At 34.1% G+C, this 15,468-nt stretch overlaps 1 protein-coding gene across 1 annotated transcript; it reads right to left on the reverse strand.

Annotated features, from left to right (window-relative positions):
- Positions 1-814: 814 nt before the first annotated feature.
- On the reverse strand, positions 815-7,754 carry LOC137925852 (octopamine receptor beta-2R). Its single transcript, XM_068769316.1, has 4 exons — positions 7,605-7,754; positions 5,003-5,182; positions 2,894-3,152; positions 815-1,689 (listed from the first exon to the last, which is right to left on the reverse strand). The coding sequence occupies exons 2-4, from the start codon at positions 5,170-5,172 to the stop codon at positions 958-960; spliced, it is 1,161 nt and encodes a 386-aa protein (XP_068625417.1). The 5' UTR covers positions 5,173-5,182; positions 7,605-7,754; the 3' UTR covers positions 815-957.
- Positions 7,755-15,468: the final 7,714 nt, after the last annotated feature.

Raw genomic sequence — 15,468 nt, forward strand, 5'->3', positions numbered from 1 at the left:
CTAAAGTAAATCTAAAAATTTGAAAAAAAAATTAGTAAGTCTCCTAAAAGAAATAATAAAGATCGTAAAAATGGGAAATAACAATCTAAATCTAGTATGAGTACAAAATCTGATCGTCGTTGTAAATAAATTCTTTTGTGTTTTTAAGAGATTGAAAATAAAATAGAAATGAAATTAGATTTTCAAGATAAATATTAATCAATATAACTAAATTAACACTGTCATCTGATTTATAAATATTAATCTAACGATGATAATATTAAAGGATCATTAGGAGATGCCTTATATAATAATGAGATACCTTAATATATTATTACATAATATGACCTTAGATAAATCACGGAAATTCCCGATCCATGATTTGAAATTTCATTTCATATTAATATTGAAATTAAGCTAATATTATTATACACAATTATTATTATTAAAGACAGAATATGCCTCAGACGTTAGGCCTATGAAATAATGACCCGCATTTCCTTATTAAATGAAATTAAATATTTACAAATAATATTTTAGTACTTAAGAAATACGAGGGTATAAATTATTGTGTGAAACGAACTATGAAAGAGAGTAATCTAAAAGATATCACTTAATACTGGCACAAATGTAATTTACAATGACTGAATACTTACATCTATCACAATACGATGGGTTTCGATAGTATATACAGTAATTTATTTGCTATTTAATATTAATCTACACAAGTATATCATAATTTTTACCGCGACTTGATACACTATATTCATGTTTATATTTCAGACCGATTTAATGTAACTGTAATGAACAGCGAAGATAAATAATCAACGTGTAGAATCACCAACGAGTATCAAATGATTGAAATACACAAATCAGTCACATCTTTGAAAATAAGTACAATAACTACATAATTTGGATTTCGTTGAGAAATAACTAGGCCTGTCAAACTCTTGTCACCAAGTCGCGTTTAGGTGACACTCAAAGTGACGCCAGATCTGAAGCTCTTCTTGAAGGAATAGGAACTCTTAGCTGCGCTGATCCCCGCCTCTCAAGTCGCTCCATAGCGTCCAAATCAGATGCACTTCGCTTACAGAAACTACAGAACGCACAAGCCAAAGTGTTCTTGAATGCGTTACGGAAATCCCTGTTAAAGTAAGCATAGATGATAGGATTCAAAGCCGAATTGAAGTATCCAGTCCAGAACATAATAACTGTCACAACTTCAGGATATTGACAGGTGTCACACAATGATGTTGAAACGTAGAAAAGAAAAAATGGCAACCAACAGAGTATGAAAGCGCCCATGATTATTCCCAAAGTCCTAGCTGCTTTATGTTCTCTTTTCATCTTTAATATATTTCTATCTTTGGTTGGTGTATTAGCATTAATATGTAAAGCTCCATTCTTATCACCAACTTCACGTGAATGTCGGTGCATCAACATAGCGTTTCCTGCTCTAGCGTGTAATGCCTTTTCTTGTCTGTTTGCTTCTTTAAATATTGCAAGATACGTGAATATCATTATAGTGCACGGTATCCAGAAGGAGATTGAGCTCGATATGACAGCGTAAGGCTTGTTGACCTTGAACTCACATTGGTTGAGCTCTCTGGTTTGGATGTATTCTTTGGTTGTGTACCATCCCATGAATATTGGAGCGTATGATATTGTTATTGGGCTCAACCATGTTGCCGCCAGCATGACGAACGCCATCTACAACAATTAACCCAAGTTATAACATTCATTATTTGAACCATACATCATGAATGTTAGAAATTTTACTTGTTTGAATTATATGAGTTCTCTTAAATATACAATTTTCGATAGTTTTATTATGAAAGTGGATAGAAAATGAAATAACCAATTTACTACCTAAGTAAGAAAAGGACCAGTATTTAGCCACTTCCGCACGCGGTGCACTTTGTTGCACGACTACCACTGCATGTGCGGAAGTGGCTAAATATTGGTCCTTTTCTTACTTAGGATGGGCTTCCGTAAGGTAACGCCTGATTCTATTAAAAATTTACTACCTAATATGCAGCAAATCACATTATCGCGTCCATGGGCTTTGGATCGCACGGTACACGTTATATTGCAACGAAGGATATATAGTCTACTAACATTATATCGAATTGATACTATGATGATATTTTTATATAAAGAATTACTTTTATTAATTAATTTAATAATTAATAATATAAGGCAATTAGTTAAATTAAAATGTATCTAGCTTAACTGAAAAGTATGGTACGGTAATAAATTAGAACCAAACAGTGGCAAGCACATCGAAATTTGTCCCTCCACCAACAAGGTGAATGCAAGCTGGTTCCTAGCGGTATGGTTTGGAAATCTATGGAGGAAGCGTATGTCCTTCAGTGGACATTCTAGGGCCTAATTAATGATGATGATGCTATTGTAGTTGTTAAGACAAAGTTCTATTCTATATCTTTCTATGTTACGTTAAAAACGAGCTCATATAATTTCTCTATGGAAGCAGAATTATGTGAGGTCAATGGCAAATGTATTTTTATACTAGGACCTTGAATAAGTTCTCGCTGTTTTTTGAAAGATGGCGTTGCGGCTCTCTGTGCCTGGAATTTCGTACGGTAACAAATCACCAAAGTAATGCTATATGTAACCTCAAATTATAGTAGAATAGAGTTTACCACAGTGTCAATTATTTGCCTTTTGTGAAAATGTGTACTTTTGTGCCAAATAAAGTGATTTTTGCGGGGAATTTTATTGCACTGCTTTATTCAGAAAAAATCTGCAGCAGAAGCACACAGAATTCTCGTTGAGACATACGGTGACAATGCTTTGTCGAATACAACGTGCAGAGACTGGTTTAGCTAAAAAAACAGCGAGAACTTATTCAAGGTCCTAATAATACATTATTAAAAAATTCAATGAAAGGTACCTTCTTAGTCATCTTGATAGGATATTTCAAAGGCTTCACAATGGCGTAATATCTGTCCACGGAGATGCAGCAAAGGTGTAGAATGGAGGTGGACGTGAAATAAACGTCGGAGGAATTCCACAGGTCACAGATGACGGTACCGAAGATCCACTCGTTGTAGAACTGAACGCTAAAGTTGAAAGGCATGACGACCATGGCGACAAGGATGTCGGCGAACGCGAGGGAGACCACGAAATAGTTTGTTATAACGCGAAGTTTCCTGTGGACAATGTGCCAAGTATTAATGAATAGAATTTCTTTAAATGTACAATGGTTACTACTTCTTTGAATGATATATCTTTTTTGGTTTAATTTACGGTTGATTGGTTAAAGGTGCAAAAAACTTTAAGGAATATGTAAGTGATTTCTCAGAAAAACGCGTTAAAGGTTTTCACATGTTTAAAGTGATCACTTTGAATGTTATATTTATATAAAGGAACTCGATTTTAAGCTAGCTATATACATATATATACATATATATATATATATATATATATATATATAGGGTGATTAGCTATAAGTTTCAAAGGTTTAAAGAGGTTAATATAAGGCTTATTTGTCAGCAATTGGGACAATAACTTCTGGTAATACAAACAAAGTTAGTGGGATAGTAAACAGTAATTGATTTTAATGAGTAGTAATTAGAACAGAATGGGTGTAGCATGCATTGATTGACAGCAAATGAACCATAAACTCTCTTAAAACTTTTACACCAGTAACTAATCACCTTGTTTGTACTTTAACAAAAATTTGTCAGAGAATTATAAAAAGATTAGATACACCACGAAGATTTATCAATAATCGAGAATAGATAGCGTTCAAAATGTATGACACTTAGTATAATCAGTGCCAATAGATGGCGTTAGCAGTCGATTACCTTGCGCTAGTTCACTGATGCTTTTTATTTAAATTAACAAAATAAAATGTTTAAGTTTTTCGTAATCTTCTAACAATATTTCATCTTTTCCATTAAGGATGTCCTTAATTAAAATTTTTTTGAGCTAAAATATTTTTATAATCACTTTTTGAATATGGAACGTACTAAATCAACACAAATAAATTTTTTAACATCGTTCATTGACTTGGCATAATAATTTTGAAGTTTTCAAAATACAAAAAAAGTATGAAAAACGTAGCGACTGTATATAAATTATATATGTAAATATTTTATATATTTATACATATTCATACATGTATTTATATATATATATATATATATATATATATATATATATATATATATATATATATATATAGATAAGTGTAGATGTTTTATTTTCGAATAAAAACGATTTTCCTTGTATTTTATAAATGATGAATATCATTTCAAAGAAATAAAAAAGAGAGATGACCAGTACAACATTCTGTTTAACACGAGAACCCAGTTGTGAGGAGTAGGAAAAGTCTATACCGACATAAAAGACTTTTTTTGCGTTCATTAGTACGACAAAAGACTAAGTTACCACGCACTATTTTAACAACGTTCTTTAGAAAAATGACGAAGCAAGTTTTCATATAAAGAAAAATTTAATGAATTGAAGTTTGTACGTTTATAATTAACGAAAACTTAATGAAAATTAATTGAATTATATTGTTCTTCATATTCTTTCATAAGGGTAGTGAATATATATATATATATCCTTAAAATGCTATAATGCTTCTACACCTATTTCCAATACTTCTTCTTCTTATTTTCAGACGATGGACGCCTACTGAAGGGTATAGGTCTCCCCTAAAAATCGCAACGATGACCGGTCTGACGCTGCCCGCTTCCAGCGACTTCCAGCGACCTTAACTGTGACGTCGGTCCACCTGTTGGAGGGGCTATCCATATCACGTCTGCCGGCTTGTGGTCGCCACACGAGAACCTCCCTATTTCCAATTCATCTTCTTCTTATTTTCAGACGATGGACGCCTACTGTAGGGTATAGGTCTCCCCCAAAGATCGCAACGATGAGCGGTTTGACGCTACCCGCTTCCAGCGACTTCCAGCGATTGAGGTCGCTGGAAGTCGCTGGAAGTATTAAGGACACCTTAAAAAAAGTGTTAATAGAGCGAATGGTTACAAACCTGTGCCTCATGACACTGACGATCACCAGAAGGTTGCCGAGGACTGCCATGATCACGATGAGCAGCAGCACAGCTGTTCGAAGCTTGAACATGACCACCTGCGGCCATTCATCTTCGTCGCCGGCCGTCTGGTTGCCTGTCTCGTTCCGTGATACGTTTACTTGATCCATAAGGGGTGGTCTACACACAGACAATGATTTTTTATTATTACAATTAAATAATACAATTACAGTTAAGTATAAATTACGTAAATATATTTAATGGAATCAGGCGTTACCTCGCGGAAGTCCATCCTATGTAAGAAAAAGACCAATATTTAGCCACTTTCGCACATGCAGTGGTAGTCGTGCAACAAAGTGCACCGCCCGCCAGCCCGCTGATAAATGCCTAACATTACGTAGATATAACTGACAAGACTGCACTACTAAGGAGCAAAGTAACATTACTCGCGACTTTAAATTGAGGGATGCTTTTTAAGTGAAATCAATCTTTTTTTACTTTTTTTGAATTAAGATCTTTTGAAATTCTTCTTGTGGTATAAGTGATCACTGTAAATCGTCTTATGTAAATAATAATATTAATTTATTAATGAATAATGCAGAGATAGATAAACTTGCACAAAAAAACAATTATATGTAACAATTATTATTTGTCCAATATATAAATATAGTAATATTAAATTATCATTTAATAAACTATGTATATGTAATATTTAAATAAACCTTGTACAATACTTTCATTTAAAACATACTTTACACATATATAAAGATAAAAGAGTAATTGATCACTATAAAAATATTAGATATAGTATTATTAAATGATCATTACATTAAATATTCATATGTAATATTTAAATAAAGCCTAGTTTAATGCCCTCATTTAAATCACATTTTGGCCGGCATAATTGCTAGCTTTAGGGTATTTTCCTTGTAGGCCATAACTCAAACTGACATGCACTGACATTTCAGGTCTAATATCATTGACATTTACGTGGGTAATGGAGGCTTAGGAGGGATCCAATAAATATTATGATTACGTATGGCAAAAAAATTAAAACTAATAATAGTTATTTCAATAATAATTTTAGATACGAGTGGTAGGTAGCACAGCGGTAAGGAGTGAGGCTTCTGTTCGTAGGTCGCGGATTCGATTTCCGGGATACATTCTGATATAATACAAACTTTATACATATATTATATGCCAGGTGTGGCCAAGCTCCTTGATAGTTCGCGCCATAGTTCGAAATTTGAATATTTTCGACAGCCGCAATTTGATACGCATTTTAAACATGCAAACGAATATTTTTTTTCACAAAAAATTTATTTCTTGAAATTATATGACAGAAGTACAAAATATGTGTATTGAAGTTAGATATATGCACACGTATATGACATCACTCCTAATAATACTTAAGACGCCGGTTAGTAAATTACGATCGGTGTTTGGATTTCGCGAATTTTATGGTGGAATAATAATAATTATTATTCACACCCGTAATTTGTTTCGATTTCCCAGGAGCTGACATAGGTTATATGAATTTAAATATTGAAATAATTCGACAATCAATCGAAGCCAAAAATCATCGTTTAAACTTAAAAAAAATTCTAGATTCGTTGAAAAAAAAGAAGAAGAAACAACATGTAAAGGTTTAATTTAACTAGCAATTCAGGATAAATGTAGGGACTATATTATATGCCTATAACAAATTAGTTTTTATCTAATAGGTTCAGGCGGTTACCTTGCGGAAGTCCACTCTAACTAAGAAAGGGACTAATGTATAACTACTTCCGCTATGCAGCAGTAGTCGTGCAATGAAGTGCACCGGAGCTCACTCGGTGTTTGGCACTGGTCGGTTTAACATCTGCCCCGGGGAGAGGTAAAACACGTGTAAAATAGATTAACGGTGGTAGTTGTATTTCGCATTGTTTAACGCACGACGCACGACTACTGCTGCATAGCGGAAGTAGCTATATATTAGTCCCTTTATTAGTTGTATAAAATAGTCACTCTAATATATGTTACGTTAGCTTTAGGCCAATTAAATGCTACAGGCTAATAAATTCTAGCAGCTCAAAGTTTGTGGCGACAGAGAGCAAATAATTCATAAATCTTTTCATATTGCAGTGTGAATTTTGGAAACACTATTTCATACTGTATTCTTCTTTTCAGCCGTTCAACGCCTAATGCAGTATATAGGTCTCCCTCATAGATCGCCACCATGATCGGTGTTGCGCTACCTCCAGCGACTAACCGCAACCTAAAGTATGTCGGTCAACCCAGAGTGGGGCAAAATCACTTCGCGTCTGCGGGCTCATGGTCGTCACTCGCTCTTTCAGCCGTTGGCGACATGAGCGATGTGCCCCCTGCCAATTTAAACGAGCAATTCTTCAAGCTACGCCGGATATCTTGGTTCCTCGAGCCTTTTTTGTTGGACCATGAGCCTTTTTATAAGTACGCATATAACATATGTGTGTGTGTGTGTGCGCGCGGGTGTGCGGGTGCGGGTGCGTGCGCGTGCGCGTGCGCGTGTGCGTATGCGGGTGCGGGTGCGTGTGCGTGTTCGTGTGCGTGTGCGTGTGTAAGTTATTGTTTATTAAATTACCTTTATCTCACTAGATTCACTTCGTTTTTAATTTCTCCATCACCGCAGACTGCTTCGCTATTGAATATAACAACATATCCAAATATCATTTTCTATATTTTCATTAAATAGATTTGATTCAGAAGTCGTTTCACCGAAATGCGTCCATCTCTTTCTTCTTCACAGTTTCTGTTTGGTTAAGTTTCATTGCATATCTGCTAGGAGTATTCCTCACTTGTATATTTTCATCGCGGCACGTTCACGTATATCTGAAACAAAGTATATTTGGTCAATATTTATATTTTTTAAATATATATATATATAAGTGTGTGTGTAAAATTGTACTTTGCAAAAATTTATGGCAACATATATAAATTCAACAAGATGGCGACTTCTTTGAATGACAAGAGATATTTTAGGCAGTTCGGAAGGCTAATAGAGATTTGGTTATCTGAGGCGAGGCTCCCATACAGAGGGTACAGGAACTTTTTATTTCAAAATACTTTTTTACGTTATTTAGTTTATCAGCATTCTCTATCTCTCTTCCGTCACAATTTCTTGTACTCTCTCTTCTATTCTTAATATCCATCACTTTCACTTCTATAGCATAATTTAAACCTCTTTTATAGGTATCGAATCTTGGATAAGAAAAGGATCAATATTTAGCCACTTCCGCATATGCAGTGGTAGACATGCAACAAAATGCACCGCCGCCAGTCCGCTGATAAATGCGTATGCGACAAACAATGCGAATCACACAACCGCCACCGTCAAATTACTCAACACGTGTTTCACCCCTCCACGGGGCCGACTAGTGCTAAACACAGATCTTTCAAATCAAAAAGTCAAATCTTGGAGACTCGGAAGACTTGGCTCAAGTCATTATATATACCGATATATGTACATATAAAAATATATATACATGTCCCTCGGAGCGCTTTCTCACACCTCACATCGATCCCCAGCGGTCTCGATGCACATGTCATGCACTACTCACCTACACATGACACGGCAGCCGCGTCCGCCTAACCCGCGTTCAAGCGAGGACGGTCCGGAGAGGCCCGTGTCTCTCCCGACCGCCGAGTAGTCCTCGCTTCGTGCTACATTCTCTATGCCCCACTCTCTACACTATACTGAGGTACGATCCCCAGCGTAAAATTTTTAGTCCGTGGACTTCTGTTTCCACGGGCTCAATTTCGATGAAGCTGCCCAAAGCCTACACCAGCTAGCAGCACAACATCTAATAATTTAATTGTGTCTGCCTTACTTTTTATGAATCTCCTTCCGTAGGCCTACTGGAAGAAATTTCTGGTTAGAAATAAGTAGTGCCTGTTGTGTCAGTTATATTTGTATTGTTACTTTAGTGTTTTTATTGTGTACAATAAACTGTTAAATAAATAAAAAAAAAACATCAAATGCAAATGCCAATAACTACGTAAGAAAGTATTGTGATATATGAAATGTACACCTATTTAGTAACAACCTGTATACAGTGATTATTTTGTTCAGGGTTAGTAAAAATATGAGTAAATAAGTTTTAGTTTTTACCCGCAAATAAGTTAGATATTTACCCTATTAAAGATTTATATTTTATTCTGAACCACTCAGCTCGTGGGTCAATTTTGAAGTGTACATGCAATAATATAAAATAAATAGGGATATGTGTAGTAAATACAATAAATTTTAAATAACATATTCCGCATTACAACGTCAAACATTAGAACAGAAGTCACGTTATTTCGATATTATAATGGGCACATTAAATGTATCCGATGTAGAATTGCCTGGCCTTTGTTAACCTATCCGTACGTTTCGGATTTTATCCGACGCGTGTAATTTGCGTCGGATATTAAACTCGTAGCACAGCTCCGCAGCGAATCCGACGTAATTTTGGGGTGATTATGTGTTTAAATTATTATTGGTTTTGCATTGTGTATGTATGCGTATGTTTAAAATTTAATTGTGTACGTATTGTATTCGTGTAGCTGTAAGAAAATTGTTTAAGTAATTATTTTCAATTCAAAAATTCAAAAATACAAAAATTCGAACCAATTATACACATATATATATTTAATGGAATCAGGCGTTACCTCGCGGAACTCCATCCTAACTAAGAAAAGGACCAATATTTAGCCACTTCCGCACATGATTAGTGCCAAACACAGAGACTCTGTGTTTGGCACTAATCGATGTAACATAACTCCTGAAGATGCCCCGTGGAGGGGTGAAACACGTGTTGAGTAATTTGGCGGTGGCGGTTGTGTGATTCGCATTGTTTGCCGCATACGCATTTATCAGCGGGCTGGCGGGCGGTGCATTTCGTTGCACGACTACCACTGCATGTGCGGAAGTGGCTAAATATTGGTCCTTTTCTTACTTACACATATATATATACTAGTTGTTCCCGTGACTTCGTACGCCTGGATTTAACTATAAAAAATATTTTGTTTGTAATTTTTTTCATTCAAATTTTTTTCTAAAACAAAAGTAGATAAAGTTACTCCTTATTCAATGACTCATGGTTTTAGGGATTAGCTTGAATAAACAGACAGTCAGATAAAAATAAAAATAATGTATCTTTAGTATATATGCCTCATATTCATATGCATATAGTAAAAGTCGGTTATTTGAATATTACAAACACTACGATTTTATTTATTTGTATGTATTGTTGATTATAAAACATTGTCGTTACATCCCATAGATACCAACTGCGAGGAATAGGCTTCTCACAGAGATATCTATGGGAGATCATATTATTATCGGCACGCTTGGCATGTGGGCGGACGATTGCAGTGGTATTACGCAAGGGGCGCTGTTGCATTTCCCCTGAAAACTTGTTTGTGATTATATTAGATTGTACCCCAAGAATCGAACCCGCGACTTACCCGTCCCGGACTGTTATTGCTACGTATACCGCTCTTGATTCTACGTGGATGTCTAGCTTGTAAGTTTGTCAACCATTCTATCACATCTCATAACCAACCAACAACTGCTGGTTGTGTGTGATTTGATTTGATTGAAGATTGAATGTGATTTTGATTGTTGATTTTAGAGACTCATATCGAACGCACACACACACACACACACACACACACACGCACGCACGCACTCACTCATACGCACACACATAATGTAAATGATTTTTAAGTGACAATATTGCCGAGATGATTTATTTTTAACGATATAATGTACATGAAATATCATTTATTTTCACAAATTGAAGGCAGATTATAAAATACGGTTCAGCGTGATGATTTTCCATGGTTTACACAAATGTCTAGAGACCGAGATGATAGACTTCGGATAGATTTTGGTGATGAAACTCTATCTACTGTTTTCAGATAGTGATCTATAGTGTCATCTATAGTGTTAAAATATCAGCCGCTTCGTTCCTCAGCTCCCCACCTTACCGCGCTTACCCGAGGCGCGGCACTGCGGTTTCGGTTGCATTTTAATCTCAACTATGATTGATAGACCAAGTAGATCATCTTGCCTAGGTAACTTATCAATTTAGGGGAATTTTTAAAAACAGTAAGGGTATAGTCAAGGTTAGAAACTCTAGAGAGAGACAAAGAAAGATCTTTAGCTAATTTAAATTGTTCTGATGCCATCAGCATGTGATATGCATGTGATATTTACCAAGGAGAAGCTCTGCATGCCACAGGGTATGAGGCATTTATATAAATAAAACAAATATATTCGTTCCATTTATTCTCTTTTTTTATCTTCTATCATTTGTATATTGTATTTTCTAACAATCGACCTAGTACTGAATGCAATGTCAGAAATTGATCTCGACGTCCAAAGAAAAACATCCACTGATTTGAACCTTATTCTCTGCAAATAAAACATAATTCAGCAACGTTGAAAAAAATATATGCCTTCTGCGGTTATTTAAACCTCACCTTGACAAGGGTTATGTTTAGTGCACGTGTCCTTGATATGACCTCCAAGGTCGCCGATATAAATAAGTCAGTCAATCGATGGGCACATCAGCTGCAGTCCGAGTTAGTTCAACACCTGCATTTTCTCATAAATATTCGATCGGACGAACTATAAATAATTTTATCGAGTCAATACACCTTCAGGTCGTAGATGGAACAAGTCAAGTGGTTTACGTGTATAAATGATTTTATTTAAAGAAGTCTAAAGTTACATTTTCTTACTTATATACATATATATATATATATATATATATATATATATATATATACATATATACATATATACAGAATGGATACACAAGATTTTTTGTAACTCGAATTGGATTTCGATTGAAATACTATAAATGGTATAAAAGTAAAGAACATATGTTGCCTTTAATTGAAATGCCTTAGAACGCATTATTCAGTTAATACTGGGTAATTAAAATGGCAGTTCTCATAAAAATTGTTAATAATACTACATACCTAAATTATGATTAATATATTTAAAACCCATTACAAGGCCTAGGCCTTCCCACAACGTACGACATTATGACCGGTATAGCACTGTCCGCATCTGTCGACTTCCCAAGACCTTAGTCATAGTCAAAGTTAAAGTCAAGTTTAAAGTCAAAGTCAAAGTCAAGTTTAAAGTCAAAGTCAAAATAGATTTATAATATAGGATCATTACAATCAAATATAATCTATTTAAAATTACTCCGTGGGTTTTGTATTTTTTATGATAGTGGTTTGTTTTTAAATGCCTCCTATTATTGGGGACCTTTCATATATCGTTTGATTATAGGACAAGTCATTTAAATAAAAAAAATATATTTTCACATACTTTTTAATTTTTACTATTCTTTTATTCGTCACCTGATCCAACTTTCTTCTTCTTTCATTCTATAATTCTCTATCATTCCTCTAAATACTAATTTACTTTCATGCGTTTCCTTTCTTCCTTGACCTCGTTCCTCAAATATCATAGGTTTAAGTAATTATCACATTTTTTCGCTTTTAGCTTTATTTTAATTCAATACCATTTTTTATTCTTAATTCATATATTTATTTAATATAGGTTATCACGTTTTATTACAGATAGGATTTAAAATTTATTTACATTACTTCTGTTTTATTTACATCTGCCTTTGTGATTCATTATTTATTTTTGTTTTGATTATCTCCTATTTATTTAATTACTTACCCAGTCTGTTTTGTTTATCGGTTTTGTTTAGTTGTATATATTATATATGATTTCTCATGATGCTTTTATGATTTAAACGAAGTATACAAGAAACTAGTACCCCTTGTTTAAAATTGTAACAATTCAATGTTCTAAACTGGGATCATTAATACTCCTTGCCAAGCAGTTGGGTACGCCAGGGGCTAGAAGCCAATTTCTTTGGGAAACCATTCATCGGATTGGTGATGGAAGTGTGGTGTTATAGTACATAGACAACGCTGCTGATCATCCTCTGGAATCTTATTTGTGAGCAGCGGCAATCCTATATAACTAATGCACATAGTGTGAATATATAAGATTGTACACCTGGAATAGAACCAACTAAGTTCGATCAGTACTTTACAGCAGGTCTACCACTGTTTAATAAACACACGTAATCATTTTTTTAGATTAAAAAATACTTTTATAGGTCAATTTTATTTCTAGTTTTTATCATAATAGGTTCTGTCGTTTACTGACTTGAACTCTCAAGTTAATATATGAAATTTTGTATAAGCTCGATAAGTCAAAGCGCTTCTCGAACAAAGTTAGTTATGTAAGGGGCGATGAATCAATTTTGTCGTTTACTTGATTTAATAACGCTACGGGTTTAATAAACATGGTAGGGGACCGGCGGAGGGTTCGAAATTTCGTTAATGCTCGACTTTATGAAAGTGCTCCTAATACATTGCCTGGTATCTAAACATATCTGATATACTAATATATTGCCTTTCAATGGATATTAAATCTATTAAAGTTATTGCTTACAGTGACAATTTTGTTAGAGTTCTTTTATACAATATAAGTGATTGTTAGTAAAATCTTTTAAGGTGTGAATGAATAGATTATTTGATTTAAACTAAATAAGTCCAACTTCTAGCAAGAGATCACCCACTGAATCCAACTCTGGTGGACATTTTCTTGCTCTGAAATATCTTCTCGTCCTAATGCAATATTTGAAGACGAAGACCTTTTACCAGATCTGACATGTGGTCATTTAGGTTATTTCATCTGTTTTATAAGTAGTTTTTAAGTCACCAATAGACCAATGGACAAGGTTATGGAACTTCACAGAGATCGAAAAAAAAAGGGGATCTACACAGAAGAATACGAAGATCTTTGACAAGTCTGTGGTCGCTTACGGTGTGCCTTATAAGAAGGCACAAGGTCACTCAAAAAGTAATAGAAAGATCAAATTAGAAATTAGGAGATCTACAGTAGAATTTAAGTACCGTACATTGGAGAGAATTGCTCTGATATGGTAACGGGCGTGGACATATAGTTCGTGAAACCGATGGCCATTGGGTCAGAGGTTCTCGAGTACCGACCACGGTTCGGTAGATACAAGAAAGTGCCCACCAGGTAAAAAGATGCCATGGTCACGGGAAGTCTAGATAAGAGCAGTGTAACACCGTCGTGGCAATCTTTGTAGGAGTCCTATGTCATATACAGGATGTCTATCCTTTGTCATGATGATGACTTTAATAATTGTGATAGAATTATTCAGATTACTGAACTAAAGTAAAGCGATAATCCTAAACACAATAGTTAAAATTGTCTATGCTTCTAATCTTTTTAATCTGTTTTAGTTGATATAGCCAAGAGAAAGTTAATAAATAAGAGATGTTTTACGATAGAATTGCAATATCCGACTAGAGAAACCTGATAGAAATAACGACATATATAAGAATAACTGCGTAGAAAGACGATATATTCCAATATTAGAATTGAAAAGAAAAATGAAAAAAAAAGATAAAAAATAAAAATTGTGTGGCGCAGGATGAAAGGAGATGCATAGAAGGTATGTATATAAAAGCAAATAATAATGAAATAAATAATAAGGAAGTAATAAGGTAGAATGTAAGATATTGTGACGAACGAAAGAAGAGAAATAAATATATATATACTGCAAAACTTAACTAAACTTAAAAATTATAACGATACGAGAGGTCCTTAAAAACGGAGGTCATATAATAAATAAAGCCTGTCAATAAGCCTTAGATCATTATTGTCATAAAAACCGTAAATTAGATCATTTATATCATCGGCTTAACCATCAATAACATACATAAAATTGATTAAGTTAAATTGAATTTAGATTACAAAATTAATTTAATAATATTTCATTTGAGGATATAATTTAGGATTGTCGCAGTATATTGTATCCTTTATAATCGTTGCGCGCCGCGATATGGGTAGAAGCGGTAATAAAAACCAACGGTTTACAACCAGGCAGTAATATAATAAACAATTTCATATAATTGGATCGGATATTAAATAGATTATCTTGTTATAAGTTAGAAAGTTAGAAGGCGGTAACTTTTGCACGAATTTAACTGTAGGTTTTTATTAGAAGAAAGAAGCCTTTAATATAAAATATATATTTGTTAGTTTCCTTTTAACATGTATATGTATACATGGTGTATAGCTATATATTTAAAAGCATTAAAGAAGTGAATGTATAGCAAATTTATCACCAAAACTTTTCAAATATCTTTTATAAAGTGATCAATATAATATATATTAATACTGTTTACTGTACATGCTAGAAAATATATACATAGTTGCATAATAGTAAAGAAAAAGTACAACTCGGTCTTATCACACGAGACAATCTCTTATAGGCAATCATAGTATGAAAACAGTGCAAACATATATACAAATATATGTGTATATATCATATATATATCACGTTTTTGACGTCAGTATATATAGTTTATAATTTAATGAAAAGGAG

The sequence above is a fragment of the Battus philenor genome, unplaced genomic scaffold (genome assembly GCF_028537555.1).
Source record: "Battus philenor isolate CCGP_79_NKW_IND1 unplaced genomic scaffold, ilBatPhil1.0.hap1 SCAF_28, whole genome shotgun sequence".
Lineage (NCBI taxonomy): Eukaryota > Metazoa > Arthropoda > Insecta > Lepidoptera > Papilionidae > Battus > Battus philenor.